At 43.5% G+C, this 21,766-nt stretch overlaps 1 protein-coding gene across 1 annotated transcript in view; it reads right to left on the reverse strand.

Annotated features, from left to right (window-relative positions):
* The window catches only part of YIF1B (Yip1 interacting factor homolog B, membrane trafficking protein), an 83,514-nt gene that overhangs the window by 41,883 nt on the left and 19,865 nt on the right, over positions 1–21,766 (reverse strand). Inside the window, exon 2 of the mRNA XM_078660630.1 lies at positions 2,326–2,534. Coding sequence (XP_078516756.1) covers positions 2,326–2,534 — 209 coding nt within the window. The remainder of the gene's footprint in view (positions 1–2,325; positions 2,535–21,766) is intronic.

Consider the following 21,766-nt stretch of genomic DNA (forward strand, 5'->3'; position numbering starts at 1 on the left):
ACTGATTTGGGACGGGCGTCCACGTATCGCCCTTGCGAAACTCACCATCCCTTGGAATGACGGGGGCATGGCGCTCCCTGATATCAAGAGATATTATTGGGCTACCCAGCTGTCTGCCATTAACCACGCAATGTATTCCCCGGGTCGGGATCCGGCCTTTGAAATGGATAGACTCCAGCTGCCGGGAGGGGATTTTAATAGAGCGCTTTATTCCAGGTCGGCTGGGCGCCATCTTACGGGTCCGTCCAGGATTGCAGTCAGTGTGTGGCGTGCCGCGAATGTGAGTCTGGGCTGGGAGAATCGACTGACACTGGCGACTCCGCTTTATGCTTCCGAGCGTTTGGGATGTCTCTGGACTACTAAGGGCTTTGACCGTTGGGATATGATTGGAATATGTAGAGTGGGTGATGTGTGTGTGAATGGCAGAGTGAAGTCCTTCGAGGCCCTTCGGACCGAATATGACTTGAGTGATAGGGAATTTTTTCGATATCTGCAGGTCCGACATGCCCTGGCCTCTGTTCTGACTCCTGGTGCGACCCTTCCCGAGTCCTCCCCTCTCGAGGATCGCATTCTGGATGGCCACCTTCCCGATAGCACTATCTCCCTGATTTACAAGAAGCTGATTAATAATCGCGCTGATTTACTTGTCCGACTTAGGGAGGTTTGGGTCGGTGACGGGCTGGAATTAGATGACGAGGATTGGCAATCGGCGCTATCTTCTCCGAAAGAGGTCGCCATCCCTGCCCGTCTCCGTCTGGTTCAGCTTAAGATCCTCCACCGGGTGTTTGTTACTGGTCCGCGTCTGGTTGTGATGGGTTTTTCCCCGGATGGTCTCTGCAAGCGTGGATGTGGGATGAGTGCTACATTTCTTCATATTATTTGGGAGTGCCCGGGGGTGGCGGCTTACTGGACTGCTGTGCTTGCGGTGATGACTGTTGTGACTGGAATTGACCTACGGCCTGAGGCCCGACGATGCCTGTTGAATGTGTGGGAACCCACCGACTATTCTGTGGCCCAGACCAGATGGGCGACCTTGGGATACATGGTTGCAAAGCGGGACATTGCGCAACTCTGGGGCGCATCTAGACCTCCCGACGTCTCGGTATGGGAGGACAACATGGACTGGTCCATGTTCCGCAAGAAGACCGTCTATATAGCTAGGGGCAGACCCAGGGCGTGGACGAAGGTTTGGGGTCAGTGGAACGAATATCGTGGGAATATTTGTACTCCTCCATTGGTTGACGCACCCGATGTTACCTTATCTCCCTAGGCTGGTGTTCCCGAAATTTCTCATGCTGTTCTATGATTTGCCTGTCCTCCCCCCTGTCCCCCCCCACCCCCACCTTGCCGAGTCCCATCGATTGTGATTTTGTTTTCCTGATTGGTGGGTTTCCCCTCCGCCTTCTGGGCTGACTTTGATTAGTATGCTTTCGCCTTTTTTGTAGTTTAATGTTTTTCGGTGTGTATATAACAGAAAATTGCTGTATCCGGTTTTATATTTCAAGTGACATGTGGTATCTGATTTGTACCTGACCACGGGAGTGACCATATGCTTTTTACAATGTGCCTTGATTTTAGCGGCCAGCCCGTGTGGTTGTAGGCCCATCCTTGTAACCCTTATTTGGTTGCTCAATAAACATCTTTTAAAAAATAAAAAAAATAAAAAAAGCATAAAGGAACGCCAACTGTTGAGCACACTATGTGATATACTGCATAATGAGTGGAGATGCACAGATATCTTTCCAACGTTTTTGAATAAACTATAAAGAAACTACTTTGCACAAAGCAGGGAAGTAATCATCTCAAAATGCTGCTTACACGCGGGGCTTGCACTGAGAGCCAACTTTACTGGAAACAAGTCCCAAATGATAATTGCTGGAGACACAACGAGCAGTACTCTAAAACACTAGTATGAAGACTTAATCACTCATTGGGACTAGCATTCGAAAACACACTAATTGATATTCAAACACCATTAGCATGAATGTGGGATTAATTCAGTCCCATTTTGGTTTCGGCTTAGTCATCACATCTGTTAAGACCCAGGGCTTGATCTGATGCTACCAATGTAGCATTTCCTTGGGTGGGAGGTTAAACCAAGAGGCAGAATCCACTTGTCAAAACTCAAAACATCTATACATAAGGCATCCACTGCAATTTACACTTTAATGTTACCCACAGATATGAAGCACACGGCTCTCCTAACTTTTCAGTGTTGACCGGCAGCCACGAGAAGGTCTTTTTGAAGAAAGAGCCTTTAATTCAAAGGCCAAGCAAAATTAGTAAATAAAAAAATGCATTCAAGCACAATAAAGTTTAACTTACGTTTTGGTCCATCATTTCCTTGCCCTGGACGGCAAGGCTGCTGCCATATGCCAAGGCAAGGTTAGACATGGGATCTGAGAAGAAGGACTGTCCAGGGTGGCTGGGCCCAGTCGCGCCACCCTGACTTACAAAACTGGAACTTGTGTCATCAAAAAGCTGATGTGGATCTGCTTTGGGCGGCGCCATGCTCCGGGCTCTGCGTTGTGCAGCTGTAAAATGAAGAAAAAAACATGAAAAGTTGGCTTAGAGAATTCGACAGCTATATAGGATTTAGAGAAAAATGAGAAAAGAACAGTTTAGTGAATTTGACAAATTACTTTGCCAACTTGGAGTCCAGAAGCATCTCGAAGAGAGCACAAAGTCCCTTCGTCAAGTAGAATCATACAATTAAAGATTATGAAGCATCAAAACTCATGTAATTCTGTCGGAAGGCATTTAACTTTTATAGTCTATTGATTTCATTTTTTTGCAGACACATCAGGAAAAACCTAGCTTCAAAGTGCCTCTCGAAAGTATACCAAAAAAAACAAACAAAAACATACAAATTCATCTCTGGCCTGCCTGGAAGAAAGAGCAGCTACCTCGGTGCAATCTTGCAATCAGATAGCCGACTACTTTCATAAAAAGGTACAGGATATATATGCCGCCTTCCCCAACACAGCTAGGGCTGGTTCTTGTGACCAAACCCTGCTGGATGAGGGACTTTCAGCCACAGATAAGCTGTGTGCTTTTCTGACCCCTGATATTGCTGAGCTAAAAAAGGTGGCTGGAAGTATAAAATCAGGCTCTCCTAGAGATCCGGCAACCGCCAAAATTCTGAGAAGCAATATGGAGACATTAGCGCCGTATGTCAAGCATCTCCTGACACTGTCATTTGATTCTGGCACGGTCCCAACGACATGGAAACAGGCTGTGGTAATTCCACTTAAGAAGAAACCACAGATTAACATCGCTCAAATGAGCAATTTACGGCCTATTTCACTTCTCCCTTATATCGCCAAAATAGCGGAAAAAATGGCGAATCAACAACTTACGGCCCACATTGAAACCCAACAACTTTACCATCCCACCCAGGCTGGCTTCCGTGCTCTCCATTCCACGGAGTCCACTCTCCTCTACTCCACGGAGATGCTCAGGAAGCATGCGGATGAAGGTCAAACTGCGGCACTGATTCTCTTAGATCTCAGTGCCGCGTTTGACACCGTGGCCCATCACACTCTGCTTCAACGCCTTAGAGAGGGAGGAGTTGTTGGCAAAGCGTGGCATTGGCTGAAGTCCTTTCTCCATGGTCGCAGCTTCTGTGTGGAGCAGGGGCCCCATAGGTCCAGAGCTATCGCCCTGAGCCAAGGAGCTCCCCAAGGCTCGAGCCTAAGTCCCACTTTATTCAACCTCTATGTTGCCCCAGTGGCATCTATCGCGGAGAAACATGGGGTTGTTGTGGTGTCTTACGCGGATGATACTCAGCTGGTTGTAGCTCTTTCTCAGCCAGCTGAGCAGGCAGCCAGTCAGTTCACATCCTGCTTGCAAGACCTGGCCAACTGGATGTCAAACAACTGTCTCAGATTAAATGGAGACAAGACGGAGGTGCTGATCGTAGGCAAGTCTCCGTCTGTTTGGACGTTCGCATGGTGGCCCCAGTCCCTGGGCCCCTTACCTCAACCCAAAGAACAGGTTAAGAATCTGGGTATCTGGATGGACTCAAAATTATCTTTTGAGCATCACACTAGACGTGTAGCTGGTACTTGCTTCGGCATTCTCCGCTGTCTGAGAAAGACACTCAACCTGCTCCCAGTGTCAGCAAGAAGGGCCCTGGTCCATGCCCTGGTGACTTCCAGACTGGACTATGGGAATGCCTTATATCTGGGAGCTAACGTAAAATGTATTCAACGTCTGCAAGGTATCCAAAATGCTGCTGCACGCCTAGTGTTATCTTTGCCAAAAAGATCTTCCACCAAAAAGGCACTGGGGACGCTCCATTGGCTTCCAATCAAAGAGCGTGTCCAGTTTAAAATCCTGTGTATAGGCCATCGGATCGCCCATGGTAAGGGCCCTAGTTTCCTAAGGAACTTGCTCACATTGTATAACCCAACTAGGTCCCTCCGGTCGGAGGGCACTGGGCTAATGTGTATCCCGAAGACCTGCAGGGCCAGGATGGGCGGAAGATCCTTCCGTCTTCTGGCAGCATGGAGTTGGAACACTCTTCCTCTGAGACTCCGGATGGAGCCGTCCGAAAAAAATTTCCGCAAGGAACTTAAAACATATCTGTTCCCTAAATATTGAACTGCTTTTTCTTGGCTGTATTAGGGATCTCTCTGACCACTTTCAGCGCGGGGACACACTGATTAGTGTAACCAGGCGCTTTACAAGCTCAGAATAAATATATAAACAAATTCACGCATGTCAATACAAATTATAAGAAAATCTAAACCAAAAATCTATTAATACAAATCCGGATTATTTTTCAACAAAATAGTATTTCATATTTTTAATTCTCTCTAAAACCATTAAAACTTGATAGCATAAAGCAAAACCGGATGTTGATTCCAAAGAATACCAGTGTACGCCCTTCTAAATAATGTGAAACACACTCATACTGATCTGTGTAACCAAGCAACCATCCCACACTCAGATTGGAAATATGATCGCACTTCCTTGACAATCAATACATTGTACTCCTACATACTTGTAGCTTAGCAGCAGAAAACAGAGGAAAATATTAAAAACGTAGAATGCCATGATACAGTCGAGCAACTGTGGGGGTGGGGGAGAGGGCAGGAGCGGAAGCGGAAATATGGACATGAATTATGGGTTGCCATGAGCACCATCCGCTACCCCAGCTAGCCCTTGGCACCTCTGACTTTGTTCTTGCTGCAGCTGGCTCGGAGGCTGCAAACGCCTGCCAGGAACAGAAAGTAAATACAGCTCTCGAAGATTTACTTCTACTTTCACTGTCTCAGAGCTTGTTCCACCTCTATGCCTTTCGACGCAGGTAGAAGGATGTTAAGGGGCAGTCCTGCCAAGTATCACGCATCAGGCGTGATACTAACGCATTTCAGTGCGGTGGTCCGCAACACCGCATGAAATGGAAAGTCACGCATAATAAGCCTCCTCTGCTGTCAAGCACACGAGCGCTTGTAATTATGCACCATGTAGTTAAAGTTTACCTGGAGTGGCAGGCAGCATGCGCACTGCTCCCTGCTGTCTTGGTCTTAAGAGACCTCAGGTCTAAACCCCTTAGGTTCACCAGACACCACGCACTTTGGTTAAAGCACATGCGGCGCTGCTCGGCGTTGTTGTGCCGGGGCCCGTTATTTTATGAAATTAATTGCAGTACTGAGAGCCGGTGGCTGAGACAAGTACTCCAGGGACGAAGCTCTGGTTCAGCAGTCCACAGCACATCAGTCAGAGTCCCTGAGGGGCTATGGGTGAGACAAGGGACAGGAGGGTAGGAACTACCCCTACACAATGACCCCCCCCCCCTACCAGCCTTATTAAAAGAGTAGGGAGTAGATGGTGGGGTGCGGAGGGACAGAAACAGAGTACAGATCTTGCCCGCAAGAGACAAATGTCGACATAAATATAAAGATTCACTGATTAGAACAACATAGAAAGGTAAATACCAGGTGAATGCAAAAACATTTAATATAGCAAGCATTGGCAAATACAATAGGTCTCGCCTTTGAGACCTATTGGCAAAACCAATTTCGCCCCACCCCCCAAAAAATTAAAGCATGGAAAATAAGGGCAAAGGAAATTGGGCGAGCCGCACAGAAGGCAGCAATGGGGAAAGAGCAATAAAGTTGACCGTTGGCAGGGAGAGAAGCAGCAACAGAGGGTGGGTGGGGGTAAACAATAAGGGGAACAAAGCTTGGGTGGGCACTAAGTAACAAAGGCAACGAACAGAGGATGGGTGTAAAAAAAAAAAAAAAAAAAAAAAAAAAAAAAAAAAAAGTAGGCAGTGTGGCTATAGGCACTGAGTGGCAACAGTTCACTAAGCAGCAACAGAGGGAGGGAGAGGTGCCAACAGATTACTAAGTGCCCAAGGAGGCAGTGTGGGCAGGCATTAGGGAACAAAAGCAATGGAAGGAGGAGAAGCGTGGCCAGGGAAAAGCAACAATGTCAATGGAGGGAGGGCGGGAGATCTGAAAGCAAATGTGGCAGCAGACGCAGGTTGGGCCGGGAAAAAGCAACAGTGGCAACAGAGAGACGGTGGGCAGGGAAAAGCAACAGAGGGAGGGTGGGCAAGGAAAAAGCATCAGCAAAGGGAGGGTGGGCAGGGAAAAAGCAACAGCGTCAACGCAGATATGGTGACTGAGCAGGTCCTAGTTTCAGGGTGTTAGGGTACAGCACACCAGTAAGAGATGAAAGTGGAGCTAGGGATAGAAACATAAGGGTGGGGAGAGTGTAGAGGGCGAACCAGCAAGGAAGGAAGAAGAGTGGGGAACTCAGTTGAGAGACAACAATGTGGAGCACGGGGATTGCATGTCAAGAGAGGAAATAACTTGGGAGCACTGGAGGTTGGAAGAGATTCACACAAGGGAGACAACTGGAAAAAAAACACCAAAAAAAAAAAACCACATGCACTCTCACAAAGTGCTTCATGGAAAAAGATAAAAAATATAGTTCCCAAAAAGCAGACAACGGTGGTAGCATAAAAGGAACGAATCGGAGAGATGGTAAAAAAGCTATACTCCATGGAAGGGCAAAAATCAAACTGGACGAGCTAAAACAAATAAAGGCAGTGAACACAAAGCAAGCAAATGTGAGTGAAAAAACACAAAGCAAATGGGAAGCAATAGGCAAAATGCATTCCTTTCAGCACGTCCCCAATAGGTGTGTGCTACCAGAAAACTGTGATGTTAGGTTGTGACTTAACGCATGGACCTACGTTTCATTTGAAACAGTCTCACTTTAATAGATTAAGTGATATTAAGTCCAATGTATCTGAAAGGTACAAAGTCTGAACCTAACAACTTAAGATCTAGGAGTTGAAAATGCTCTGGAAAAGATTACAGATTCCATTATCAAGGAGGAAACGGATAAAGTTCATCTAAGACTTGGAATAGTATTATGCATTAAGTTTTAGAAATGAAACCTTCACGGTGGTGCACTATTGTTATTACGGTCTCAGCAGCAGCAGACTTACTTATCCACCCTTGGTTCTGATGGAGCAAGGATTCGCACGTTACGCGAATTGCTTGAACTCATGAACCTCAAATAGAATAACCCAACATGTTTGTCTTACTAACTTCCCTTTTATTCTGACATCTGGGGTATCTGAGAGATGCTTGCTTCTGTGTTTATTAACCTTAACAAAGTTTGCCTCTAAAAATGGCCGCTGCTTGGCGGGAAGTTAGTCTGCGCATGCGTTAGTCACACTCACGTGACGTACTTGCAGTTCTGGTGGGAAATGTTTGCTCATGCGCAATACAGCTAATATGGCCGCTTTGTCTTCTCATATGCTCCGTGCTTGCCAAGCTGCTTTTGCAAAGTTGTTTGTTCTGCATTAATCCTAAATGCTATAGTTATTATAAAATAAGGGGTATAGAGTAGTTATTCATGGTATACAGTGTATTCATTTTTTCTGTATTTCTAAATTGTTTTCGCTTACTTTTCATGTACCGCGTTCTTGGGGGTCTGAGGAACACTCGTGATTCCATATTGAACAGCCTTTCTGCGCATGACAGTCTTCTGCCGGTGACATTGAAGCGGTGCCAACACAAGGTCCCAGGCAAGATGTGCCTGGGAAGATGCACCTTCGCCTAGCAGAAGAAGCTGAACTGTTCTAAATGTATCATAATTCATAGATACTCTATTGTAAAGTAGAAAGTTAGGTCATGGGAACCCCAAATTCAATAGGCGGTCCCAGATCATGTAAATGCAGGCTTATAGAAATGAAATATGATTGGTGTGTTGACCTATCCTACTTGGGGACCAATCGAAATTGGGGATTCTTATACTTGCAACATTTGGGGGGTGGTACACTGACCCGAAAACAGTATAACTAGCCTAGGTTTAGCTAGAGAAATTGTCCGACTTGTCCGAATAGCTGACCTGTCACTTACCCAACGCACTCAATAGGTGACCGATACAGAGGGCTGCGGAGCACTCTGTCCGAAATTCCCATAGACTCAGATTGTTTTGTTGAGAAACCTTAAGTGCTGGCGGAGCACTTTGCTGGTGAAATCGATAACCCAATCGGGGTTCTGACTGATAGCTGTAGAGAGGGTGGAGCGCAGGCGTTTCTTCCGAACTGCGGGTGCTGGTCTTACCTTGGTGGTCCTGTACTGATTCTAATCTGGGTTTCCTGTCCTGTCCTGGGGTGTCCACTCTGCACCTGCTGTCCTACAGATGACTGTCCTTCCTTGGGGTTTCTCCCGTCCTTAACTGACCCGTGGCCAGGGTTGGTCTTCACACCATACTAGGTAAATATAGTGCTGAAGCTTTATTCTGCACCTTCTATTTTTCTGTCTTTGCTTTAATAAAGACATACCTTTGCATATATTGATTTTCCATGCTTTCTCCGCAAACTACTAAATGAAAAGCTCATACATTATTGCTGTTATCTAGCATGTTCCTATTTTTCCCTTCCTTAAGTACAATTCTCGATACGGTTCCTGAAATATAGATGTGTACCCTCCTTCAGACTCATAATTGGTTGGCTTGATTTATTTCTTATATGGATATGTGCTTTTTCTTATATGGATATGTGCTTTTTATAATCTTAGTTATTGACAGTTTATTGGCTGTAAACCTAATGTTTAATGAAACTGATGAAATCTAGATAAAGATTTTAAAGAAAATGTGTGTCTCTGGTTATTATCTGAGTGCAAATATAGACAAATACCTTTGGTGTCTGCCTTTCTTTTACAGCTAGCTCCCTGATCCATTGTGATCATAGGTACCCGTAACGGTGGATTGGTAAGTCGGGTACAGTAGGAATTAATAGGAAGGAACAAGGGTTACTGGTAGTAGAGTGTATGGTCGCCCGATTAATAAATATGGTAAATTGTAGTTTATGGGCCCGATAAGTATGTGGTAAAATTGTTGGTCGGGTGACCTGCGCGCTCTATCAGTAATTTTCTGGTAGCAGAGCTATGGTTAGGGACTAGTTAAAGTTAGGTAGGACTAGTTAAGATAGGTAGGTTGGATGCTGCTAAAAAGATTATTTGCTGCTAAACTGTGAACATTTATTGCTGCTGGATTGATCAATCACGTGAAATGTTATTATTGCTTTGAAAAATTATGAAATGTTTTAAATTGTTTTTCTTGCTGCTATATTGATATATGTACTAATCCATTCGTTAGTGATTGTTATATGTTTGTCTGGAATCCCCGGGGAATTGAATAGCGGGTGGTGAGGAGAATCCACGCCGTGGTGAGGTCATTGGCTCAAGGAAAATTGGTGCAGGTTAGGCAGAACTGGAAGCACTAATTAGGGTTTTTTCTGAATGTAGGTGTGAATAAAGAGTAGCGAAGAGTTTGCTGGCAAAACTTCTATTGTGATATAACCTAGTAAGGGTCACACGGAAGGAGTAGCAGGTTCGTCTAAGCTTGAGTGATAGCAAAAGGGTTCGCTAGTGAAACTTTAGACTTAGTATATATCCCGAAAAGAAGTGGATGAGTCAAAAGAAGTAGCAGGTTCTCCAATGCTTGAGTGAAGGGTAGGCGGAAGAGATCTATCCGTAGTGTATGAAAAGTAGACAGAAGAGGTTTACTTGCAGTACAACGTATCTTTCCTTTCTAGACACTCGAGTACAGTGGCGAATGTGTTTTCGTTGTTAATTAACTAAAGCACTTGCACTTTAAGAGAGAAATTAAGTTTCCGTTACCTTGGGAAGAAGGGAGTCAGTTGCGGAGCTGCGCTGACGTCACTCTGTGCAGCGCTGGTATTGGTAGAAACAGCGGGTGTGTAACGGAGCTGGAATTGTAAAGGAGGGGTGAGTGCCGAAGCTTGAGAACCTGTCTCGCGAAAAGGCCGCGCACCCATTGGTCGAGGGTATTTGAAATCGCTCATTTGATTGGAGGCACAAAAATAAAAGACGCATTTGGATTGGGAGTGATTTTGTAAACTAAGTCGCTCGCAGGAAATTGTATGTGGCACACGTATATGCCAGAGACTAGACCGGATCCAAGATATCTAGGCTTTGGAAAGGATCATTGGAAAGGGCATAACACCAGCATTATGTATGGAAACAAGAGAAAAATGACTTTAGTAAACAAGGTGAAGAATAATTTCAAAAAGGACAAACCTATCAAAACTAGAGAAGATGTTGTTATTCCGCCACCTTATACTCCCGCATCTTTCAGGATGTTTGATAAAGGGTACCACTCGTGTGTATGGTTGGAAAATTGGGCGGAGTACACAAAGGATGACGGGATTTTGGCTTTCCCATTGGAAGGTACATTTAATGGCAGGATTCTTTTTAATTTGAGAACCCGAATAAATGACTTACATCCCAGACCTAGATTGACCCAGTACGAAGCTTTAGAGGAATGGGAGATTGAGGCTTTTGAGAGAGATAAGCCCCGAATGGACAAAGGGTTAACCAAATGGTATCCAAAATTGAAGCAAGAAACCAGAGAGAAAAAGATGAAACAATGGAGACAGAACATGATAGTAGAAGGACTGTACCCTATGATGGCACTAGGAGAACCAATGGGAGAGAAAAGGACAGAGAAAACTAAACATTTAGTGACCAGTGGGGATTCAGATGATGATTATTTGGAGGAAATATTGATGAAGAACCCACCTCCTTATAATGAGGGTTTGAGACCTATAGGTGCTCGAGATACTTGTTTGAGACCACCCTTTAGTGAAGAGTCAAGATATCCAGGTGAGAGAGACTTCTGCCCCAGACCTCCTTATGAGGAAGAACCAAGATCCTTAAGCGCAGGAAGCCTATTCCCGAAACCGAATTACGGTGAAGGACCGAGTAGGACACATCCTACGGCCCCGAATTATGCCCCAACTTTGACTCCACAAGTATTGCATGAGAACTCTCTGGAAAGGATATTGCAGGAAAAAGAGCGAGAGGCTCTAGCCAAACAAAGAACCAAAATAATTCAGAAAATCTCCCAGCTAAATACAAGCCCTGAAGCCTTGACAATCCCAGTAAGTATTGGACCAGTTGTTCCGTTGTATGGGGACAAGCAGGGGAGTCCAAAGACTCCGATCATTACCCCAGCTGTAGTGCAGCCGAGAAAAGAGCCCTTAATTGTAGATGATCAGACAAGTGAATGTGAATCCGAGGTTTCTCTAATGGATTTGCCGATCAGGGAACCAGGAAGGGGTTCGCAGAGAAGACACACTCCTTTCTCTTCAGGAGAAATTCAAATGGAATCAACTTCAGGTACTAAAAGTGTCACCGTAGTGACTCCTGAAGAGATTGAGAGATGGAGTCAAGAATTAGAGAAACAAAATCCCCAGTCAAAACCATTGGATATTTATAAATTGAGAATAGAATTAGAAGAACTGATGGCTGGAAATGTGGGGTTAGACAAACTAAATACCTATTCTGAAGAAGAGCTGCTGTTTATCTATAAGAGTATTTCCCGTAATACCAGAGTGTTTCATGAGAAATTAACAGACACTGCGGCTAGTATGGGAATAGATATTGGGAAATCAAAGTCATTACAGAAACCCTACAGAGCAGAATTCTCAGACAAAGATCTGGAAAATATGAATGTATCAGGGAAGAAGGTACAGATCAAAGAATTGTTGAACGTGTTGCAAAAATGGGGAGAATTAGAAAAATGGAAAGCCAGGTGGGCAAAGAAAAAGGAGGAGGTTAGATCAAAACTGATTACTTCTGAGTATGTTTTAAAAGAAGCTGACAAGCCAGAACAGTTATATCCTATGCGAGAGGTGCCAGGTGGAAAGTATGTGCACGTTCCCTGGTCTCGACAGGATATTGTGTCCTTTATCAATGATTTCCCGAAATTACGAGAAAAGCCCGTAGAGTGGTACAGACAGGTAGAAAGGTTTGTAAAAGTACAAAAATGCCTGTGGAAAGATTTGGATGGGTTTTTCGATATCGTAGTTCCCGTAGATTTGTGGACAGAATGTAAAATTGCCATTGGTTGGCCTAGTGAGGAATACCCGAGGAACTCTATTACAGGAGCTCCTTCCGATGAGGTAATGAAAAAATACCATCAAGTAATGTTGCATCTGAAAGGGAATGTGCCTGCAAAGGAAACCGATTGGACCCGAATAGATAGAACCACCCAAGATAGAGATGAAACTGTGCATTCCTATTATGAACGACTGTTACAGGTGTTCAAAACTTACAGCGGCATAGATAACATTGAGATGAAGGATATGACACACTTCATTTACAGGTTTGTAAACGGTTTAAGACCTGAAATTTGTCAATGGATCAAAGACAATAAAATTTGTTGGCAGTCTAAGAAAATTGATGAAGTTTTACGGTATGCAAAGTACTGCGAAGACGAGATGGCTGAAAAGCGGAAGGCCTTAAAAGAAAAGGTCATGTGGGCACAAGTAAAATTAGCTGAGCAACAAGAAAAGCAGTTAAGTAAAATGAATAATAATACCCCAAACCAAGGTTCTGGGGGTGGAGGGAAGCCCAAAGTAAAAATGAGTCGAGAAGAAGCCAAAAAGAAGTTCCCCTGTCACGGGTGCGGACAGATAGGGCACTGGAGAGACGAGTGTCCATATGCACAGAATAGTAACCCACAAACTAATGATTTAAATCCACAGACGCAGAATGAAAAACCAAGAAAGACCCAGCAACAGGTAAAATCGAGTCAGTTGCCTTGTGCACCTAGACCGAATTTTAAGGGTAAAGCTCCGCAGGGTGAAGACATAGAAATTTGGGGAGGAAAAGAGGATGGAAATGCAGCAACTTCACAATTTTTGTTGAATGATACCTTCCTCTGTGATGAACAATACTGACGGGGCCTGAGGGAGGAGGACGAGGAGTGCGTACTTGGCGCCTCCTTGCCGGTAGACCAGTCAGGGCCATACATTGAAGGAAAGGTTGAAGGCAATGAGGTCACCTTTCTGTTGGACACTGGGGCTACCCGTTCTACTGTAAGAACAGCAGACGTTCCAAACCTACCCCTCTCGGGAGAAGCAATCCAAGTGGTGGGTGTATCTAATCAATTGATTAGTACCCCAGTTACTGAACCCATGGAGATTACAATAGGGAATTTCAAAGATATGCATAGATTTGTTGTCTGTGATACCAGTCCTGTAAACTTATTAGGACGTGATTTGTTGTGTAAAATGAACTGTACTATCTTTTGCACACCAAAGGGCGTCGAAATACAAACCCCAGACGAAGATGGAATTTATAAATTAATGTTAATTAGACCTGACTCAGAAATTAAAAGACTGACAATACAAGACTTACCTGAAGAACTCCAAAAGACAGTGAAACCAGAAGTGTGGGATTTTACTGGAAAAGATGTAGGATTAATGGCAAATTTTGACCCAATTAAAATAGCCATAAAAGAAGATGCAGTTTACCCAAATACTAAACCATGCAAAATTAGTGCAGAAGTGAAAGCAGGAGTTGCCATTGAAATAAAAAGACTGCTAGAAGCGAACATCATACAAGAAGTGTTGAGTAGTCCATGTAACTCACCCATAATCGGAATCAAGAAACCTAGTGATAAGTACAGAGTAGTGCAGGACCTAAGAAAGGTAAATAAAATCGTTGTTCCTTGCTGTCCTATCGTTCCGAACCCAGCGGTGATCCTGTACCAAATCCCATGAGTGATTCACCGTGATTGACCTATGTCATGCATTCTTTTCAATCCCATTGCATCCAGACAGCAAGTTTCTATTCTCATTTGAATTCGACAGTCACGTGTTCGTCTGGAATCGCGTCCCTCAGGGGTACACAGAAAGCCCCTCAATATTTAATCAGATTCTGAAAAAGTGCCTTGAATCTTTGGTCTTACCAAGAGAATCAGTTTAAGTGCAATATATAGACGACCTCTTGGTGGCGTCTAAAAGTCAGAAAGATTGTGTTGTTGACACTATTGCCTTACTGAACCACTTAGGTGAGGGAGGACATAAAGTATCACCTGACAAATTACAGTTCTGTACTAATTCAGTAAAATATCTGGGGCACCAGATAGAGAAAGGTATCAGGAGAGTTACTTCAGAAAGAATTGGGATAATTCGAAACATGCAGTTACCCAACACTCAGAAAGAGATCAGAATGTTCCTTGGAGTGGTGGGATACTGTAGACAGTGGATTGTGGGATTTGCAGTTCTAGCAAAACCTTTGATAAAGATGACAAGGAAAGGAGCAAAGGACCCAGTAGAATGGGATGAGGAAGGCATGACAGCGTTTACAAAATTACGAGAATTTCTGTGTACCGCTCCTGCATTGGGAATGCCTGATTATTCGAAAGAATTTGCACTGTTTTGTGATACACGAGACAATTGTGCACTGTCAGTCCTAACTCAAGAACATGGTCTGACTAGACGTCCATTAGCATACTTCTCTGCTACTTTGGATCCAGTGGCTGCTGGATTACCTGGATGTCTGAAAGCAGTAGCTGCAACTTGCACGAGTCTTGAACAGAGTGAATCCATCATTATGGGACATCCTGTAACTGTGTATGTTCCACATGCAGTTGTAATTTTGCTGACCAGAACTAAAACCCAGTATCTCACACCTAGTCGGCTGACTAAATATGAGAGGATTCTTGTGGGTGCTGCAAATGTAACAATTACTCGGTGTAACATATTGAATCCAGCAACCATATTACCAGAGTCACTGATTGCAGAAGCAAAGGGAGAGGTCGAGCATGACTGCATTGACCTGACTGAGTTCAGTACTAAACCACGCCCAGATATCAAGGAAATCCCCCTACCTGTAGAAGATTACGAGCTGTTTGTAGATGGCTCATGTTTGAGACATGAGAATGGAGGCCTAAGTGCTGCCTATGCTGTAGTCACAGTATCACGTGCAGTAGAAGCATCTTATCTATTTGGAGTAAAGTCTGCACAAGTAGCCGAATTGGTTGCATTGGCAAGAGCCTGTAAAGTTGGGAAAAATAAAAGAGTAACCATATATACTGACAGTCAGTATGGTTACGGGGTTGTGCATGACTTCGGCCAATTGTGGCTGTAAAGAGAGTTCATGACCTCTTCAGGTACTCCTATCAGAAATGGAAAAGTGGTACAGGAATTACTGGAAGCAATCCAGTTACCAAAAGAATTGGCAGTGGTCAAGTGTGCTGCTCACAAATCTGGTGATGACAATGTGACAGTAGGTAATAAATATGCTGACCAACTAGCCTAACATTGTGCAAGACATCAAATGTCAGTCAATATCAAATTGGGGGGACATGGAAACAGCTGCCAACTTATGGTGTTTGAGAATGTGCAAACTTAGGAGGAATTGAGAGATTTACAGAATGCAACAAGACCGAAGGAAAGGAGAAGATGGAGAAAGTATGGTTGTCAACGGAGGAACGAGGATAGTGTTATGGTGGGCCCTGATGGTATGCCTGTGTTGCCTGACAGCTTGCTTACTCCTATGTCCCGGCTAATAAATGGAGATGCACACATTGGTAGGGATGCCATGGTTCGTGTTTTTAAACAGACATGGTTCAATTCGAAATTCAGAAAAGTAGCAGAGAGGCTCTGCCAGAGGTGTTTGACATGTCAGCAATACAATGCTGGGAAGAGAACAGTAGTTTCAATGGGCAAAATTGGGAAAGCAGAAGGTCCTTTTAAAAGACTACAAATTGACTTCATTCAGTTACCCCCTTGTAAAGGAATGAGATACGTTCTTGTCATGGTCTACCTGTTTTCAAAGTGGGTAGAGGCTTTCCCGGCCAAGAAGAATGATGCCATCACTGTAGCCAAATTGTTACTACGAGAACTAATACCTAGGTACGGGGTTCCAGTCACCATTGAATCAGACAGAGGTGGGCATTTTCAGAATGAAATAATTGATCAGATCTGTGGAGCATTCAAAATTACTCAAAAACTGCACTGTGCATATCGCCCAGAGGCTTCTGGAGTGGTGGAACAACTGAATGGCACTATCAAGTCGAGACTAGGAAAGATGTGCGAGTCTCCTGGCATGAACTGGATAGAGGCTTTACCTCTTGTTCTGATGGGAATCCGAAGTATTCCAGACCGAAATACAGGCCTGAGTCCCCATGAGATCCTGATGGGAAGACTAATGCGACAAGCATGGGTACCAGGACACAAACTGATAAGCATTTCCGATGATTTGGTACTTGAGTACTGCAAGCAACTGGGTGACCAAGTGCGTTCTATCTCTCACCAGATTGGGGAAGACGCCGTCGCCAGTCCAGCAACTCCAGTCCATAACTTGAATCCAGGTGATTGAGTGGTACTAAAGAAGCACACCCGTTCAAGCTGCCTTGCACCGAAGTGGAGAAAACCAAGGCAAGTGATTCTGGTGACCACAACAGCGATGAAGTGTGCCAGTGTGCCAAAGTGGATCCATGCCAGCCATACCAAGAAGGTAACCGAAGACGAAGAAACTGACGCTGAAGGTTGTCCAGCGGAGGGGTCTCCAGACGTTGGTCCTGAAGTAGCTGATGATGAACAACCGAGCACCAGTCAAGATGGATGGATACCTATAATCGACCTGACAGTTGATCTCATAAGAAAAAGAAGCCAGTCATACTCAGACAGAGAGTGGAATAGTGAGGAAGAGACAGGAATAGGAGGAGACAATCAGATTATCGAAATCCATGTCAAATCTGATGAAGAAAAAGGTCACATAGGGACAGAACAGGTGATCGACACCCCTCCAAGAACTCCTGAGATTGAAAAGGGATGGATAAAAATTAGGGCGGAAGAAAATCAAAGGTTCAAAGTGCTTGAACAGGATCAGATAGAATTAGACGAATGTGTTCAGGACACAGAAAGTAAAACACCCAGAGATCAAATCCAGTATACACCTGAACAAGGCCAGCTTAGCAACCAGGCAGAAGAAACTGAAATAAGACCTGGAACTAGTCCGATAGAAAGGGAAAAAGCAGGAGCAGAAGTGCTACAACCAAACGAAAATAAAAGAGCATTTGAAGAAAGCCAAACCACAGTGCCAGTTAAAAGATTCAAGAAAAAGAATAAAGAACCAAGGTACATCAAAAGACTGAGACTAAGACTAAAACAGTAGAAGAAAAGCGTGAGCAAAGAAAACAAGGCTCCAGTAAAAGAGAGCAAATTGGAGAGAACTCCAAGCGAAGAAGTGATCGAATAAAAAGACTGAACGAAAAGTATCGGGATCCTGAATGGACTTACCTGGTGTTGGAGGAATTTGAGGATCTTGATATAACTGACGAAAGTGATGAAGAATTGACTGCTGACCTGTCTGCCGAAGAAGACAAACCAACCTGAAGTTGCCCAGTGCAAGCTACCTGTGCAAAGTTACAAAGAGGGGTTGGAAAGCTTCTTTTGAGCAAAAATGTCCGATTCAAATTTGAATGGAAGACCGAGACGAAGTTGTTGTAAAACATGCTGCCAAGTATGTTTATGTAGTGTAGCAATAGTACTGATCCTTTGGATAGGACTAACTGTAACCCTTCCTTCTCTGATAAGTAAAAACCCAAGTTTGTACCCGAATAATAATTTACCGGACGACACTGTAGAATCACACACTAGAATTACACCACGATGAGTAGACACTTTGGACAAACCAATTAGCCTGAAACGGAGACAGTTCAATTTAGAAGCACCAGATGAGGAAGTATTACACTTTAACAAGATTAAGAACAAGACTCATTTAAACATTTTCGCAAACCTGTTATTGCATTAAGTAGAAACTATGGAAATAGACGACTGTTGTCTGCATGAAGCTACCTACTTCTGTAGCTGAAGGCGCGACTTATCATCACTTGCCCTTAACCTATGGAATTTCCTGTAGTATACTAACTAGCTTATTTTACAAAAGAGGACCTTTACAGTATTACTATTCAATCTATGACGTGACATTTTCTGAACTTCCTGTTCGAAGAAACCTAGACCCTGTACAGACGACTAGAGATGTAGCTTAATTCATGAGTGATTATTTTCTTACTGTAGGAAAAATTAATATAGATGATGCACATAAAAATAACCTGACCTGTTCTTTACACGAGAAGGAAAAGGAGTTTCTGGACATGGTAGAGAAAAGAAGAGAGAGTTTCCAAAAGAAAGCCAAAGACAGGAACCAAAAAGTTCCTAAATGGGCAGAAAGTATAGGGAGCACCTCAAATGGTGGAGCAAATGCTGCTATGCTCCTGGATTTCGAAAAGAAGGGGAAGCTCGGTCTTAAAAGGGAAATGACTAGTTATTATAACAATGTTTTCATTGGTTCCAGTGAATAGGAGCATAATTACAAGGTAATTGGAGGTTGGGGTTTCAAAGATGGGACAGAGCCTGTGTTTCCTGGAATTTATTTTATTTATGGGAACAAGGCTTACTTCAAATTGCCCGACCATTGGTACGGGAGTTGCTATTTTGGTATTGTCTTCCCGAAGATATACCATGTGGGGAAAATCACTGGAAGCAATGAAGAAACTAACAAAGTAGTAAGCAATAGAAGAGAAACTGCTGGTGAGATTGTAGGAGATATTTTTAGCGCAATAGTACCTGCAGTGGGAGTGGTTCTAAACTCAAACAAAATTTGCAAATTGTCAACAGTAGTAGATCGGTTATCTACCGACACTGATGGAGGTTTCCTGATGGTCAATACCGAAATGGTTGCGATTGGATCAATGGTTTTACAAAACAGACTTGCTCTTGATACTCAATTGGCAAAAGAGGGCAGAGTCTGCAGAATGTTGAAAGCGCAACATTGTTGCACTTACATACCTGATAAAAGCGTGGGAATCCAAAAGGTATGTAAGGAACATTACAAATTTGGAAAAGGAACTTACACAACTGGAGGTTGACAGTGCCTGGAAAAGACTTACTGATGGTCTCTCCGCTGTAGGTCATTGGTTTGCACAATTAGGTAGAGGTTTATTGTTTAAGGTACTGATGCCAATTGCAGGAATAGGTTTTGTCATATTCCTCATATTTGTCTGTTGCAAATGTCGCAAACACCAAAAGAAATATACTGTGTACAAAAGAGGCGTGAAACGGAGTGTGGATGAACTTGAATTAGAGGAACTGAATAATAAGATTTCTAAAAGGGTGAAAAATTCTCACCCTAACAAAGATACGAAAGAAAAATGTAATCGAATGTTGGAAGAGATTGAATTGGGCAAAATGTAAAAGTTGGCATCTGATTCCATTGGTGTTGTGATGATTGTAAATATCATCAAAGAGGGGATTGATGGAGCAAGGATTCGCACGTTACGCGACTTGCTTGAACTCATGAACCTCAAATAACTATAATAGAATAACCCAACATGTTTGTCTCACTAACTTCCCTTTTATTCTGACATCTGGGGTATCCGAGAGATGCTTGCTTATGTGTTTATTAACCTTAAAGCTTGCCTCTAAAAATGGCCGCTGCTTGGCGGGAAGTTAGTCTGCGCATGCGTTAGTCACACTCACGTGACGTGACGTACTTGCAGTTCTGGTGGGAAATGTTTGCTCATGCACAATACAGCTAATATGGCCGCTTTGTCTTCTCATATGCTCCGTGCTTGCCAAGCTGCTTTTGCAAAGTTGCTTGTTCTGCATTAATCCTAAATGCTATAGTTATTATAAAATAAGGGGTATAGAGTAGTTATTCATGGTATACAGTGTATTCATTTTTTCTGTATTTCTAAATTGTTTTCGCTTACTTTTCATGTACCGCGTTCTTGGGGGTCTGAGGAACACTCGTGCTTCCATATTGAACAGCCTTTCTGCGCTTGACAGTCTTCTGCCGGTGACATTGAAGCGGTGCCAACACAAGGTCCCAGCCAAGATGTGCCTGGGAAGATGCACCTTCGCCTAGCAGAAGAAGCTGAACTGTTCTAAATGTATCATAATTCATAGATACTCTATTGTAATGTAGAAAGTTAGGTCATGGGAACCCCAAATTCAATAGGCGGTCCCAGATCATGTAAATGCAGGCTTGTAGAAATTAAATATGATTGGTGTGTTGACCTATCCTACTTGGGGACCAATCGAAATTGGGGATTCTTACACTTGCAACATTTGGGGGGTGGTACACTGACCCGAAAACAGTATAACAAGCCTAGGTTTAGCTAGAGAAATTGTCCAACTTGTCCGAATAGCTGACCTGTCACTGACCCAACGCACTCAATAGGTGACCGATACAGAGGGCTGCGGAGCACTCTGTCCGAAATTCCCATGGACTCAGAGGGTTTTGTTGAGAAACCTTAAGTGCTGGCGGAGCACTTTGCTGGTGAAATCGATAACCCAATCGGGGTTCTGACTGATAGCTGCAGAGAGGGTGGAGCGCAGGCGTTTCTTCCGAACTGCGGGTGCTGGTCTTACCTTGGTGGTCCTGTACTGATCCTAATCTGGGTTTCCTGTCCTGTCCTGTCCTGGGGTGTCCATTCTGCACCTGCTGTCCTACTGAGGACTGTCCTTCCTTGGGGTTTCTCCCATCCTTAACTGACCCGTGGCCAGGGTTGGTCTTCACACCATACTAGGTAAATATAGTGCTGAAGCTTTATTCTGCACCTTCTATTTTTCTGTCTTTGCTTAAATAAAGACATACCTTTGCATATATTGATTTTCCATGCTTTCTCCGCAAACTACTAAATGAAAAGCTCAAACATTATTGCTGTTATCTAGCATGTTCCTATTTTTCCCTTCCTTAAGTACAATTCTCGATACTGTTCATGAAATATAGATGTGTCCTATCTTTATCTTCTTTTAAGCTGACTAAATGATGGTTCTGAAACTCTAGCGTGTTCCACTTTTACCTTCCCCATAGTCATATTGTATCTCAGAGTTCTCGTAAGATAATCTAAAGTTCTTTTACATTTCCATTCATCAAGGGTATAGGTTTTCAACTGTGACATTCTAGTATGTTCCATAATCTTTCCCGTCTTTAGTTATTCCCATTTAAAGTCTAAAACTCAGAAATTTCTGATTAGCATGTCCCCTGCGTTTACCCTCCTTCAGACTCATAAATGGTTGGCTTGATTTATTTCTTATACGGATATGTGCTTTTTATAATCTTAGTTATTGACAGTTTATTGGCTGTAAACCTAATGTTTAATGAAACTGATGAAATCTAGATAAAGATTTTAAAACTTTTTCGTGTCTCTGGTTATTATCGGAGTGCAAATATAGACAAATACCTTTAGTGTCTGCATTTCTTTTACAGCTAGCTCCCTTATCCATTGTGATCATAGGTACCCGTAACGGTGGATTGGTAAGTCGGGTACAGTAGGAATTAATAGAAGGAACAAGGGTTACTGGTAGTAGAGTGTATGGTCGCCCGATTAATAAATATGGTAAATTGAAGTTTATGGGCCCGATACGTATGTGGTAAAATTGTTGGTCGGGTGACTTGCACGC

This window comes from Lissotriton helveticus, chromosome 9 (genome assembly GCF_964261635.1).
Source record: "Lissotriton helveticus chromosome 9, aLisHel1.1, whole genome shotgun sequence".
Lineage (NCBI taxonomy): Eukaryota > Metazoa > Chordata > Amphibia > Caudata > Salamandridae > Lissotriton > Lissotriton helveticus.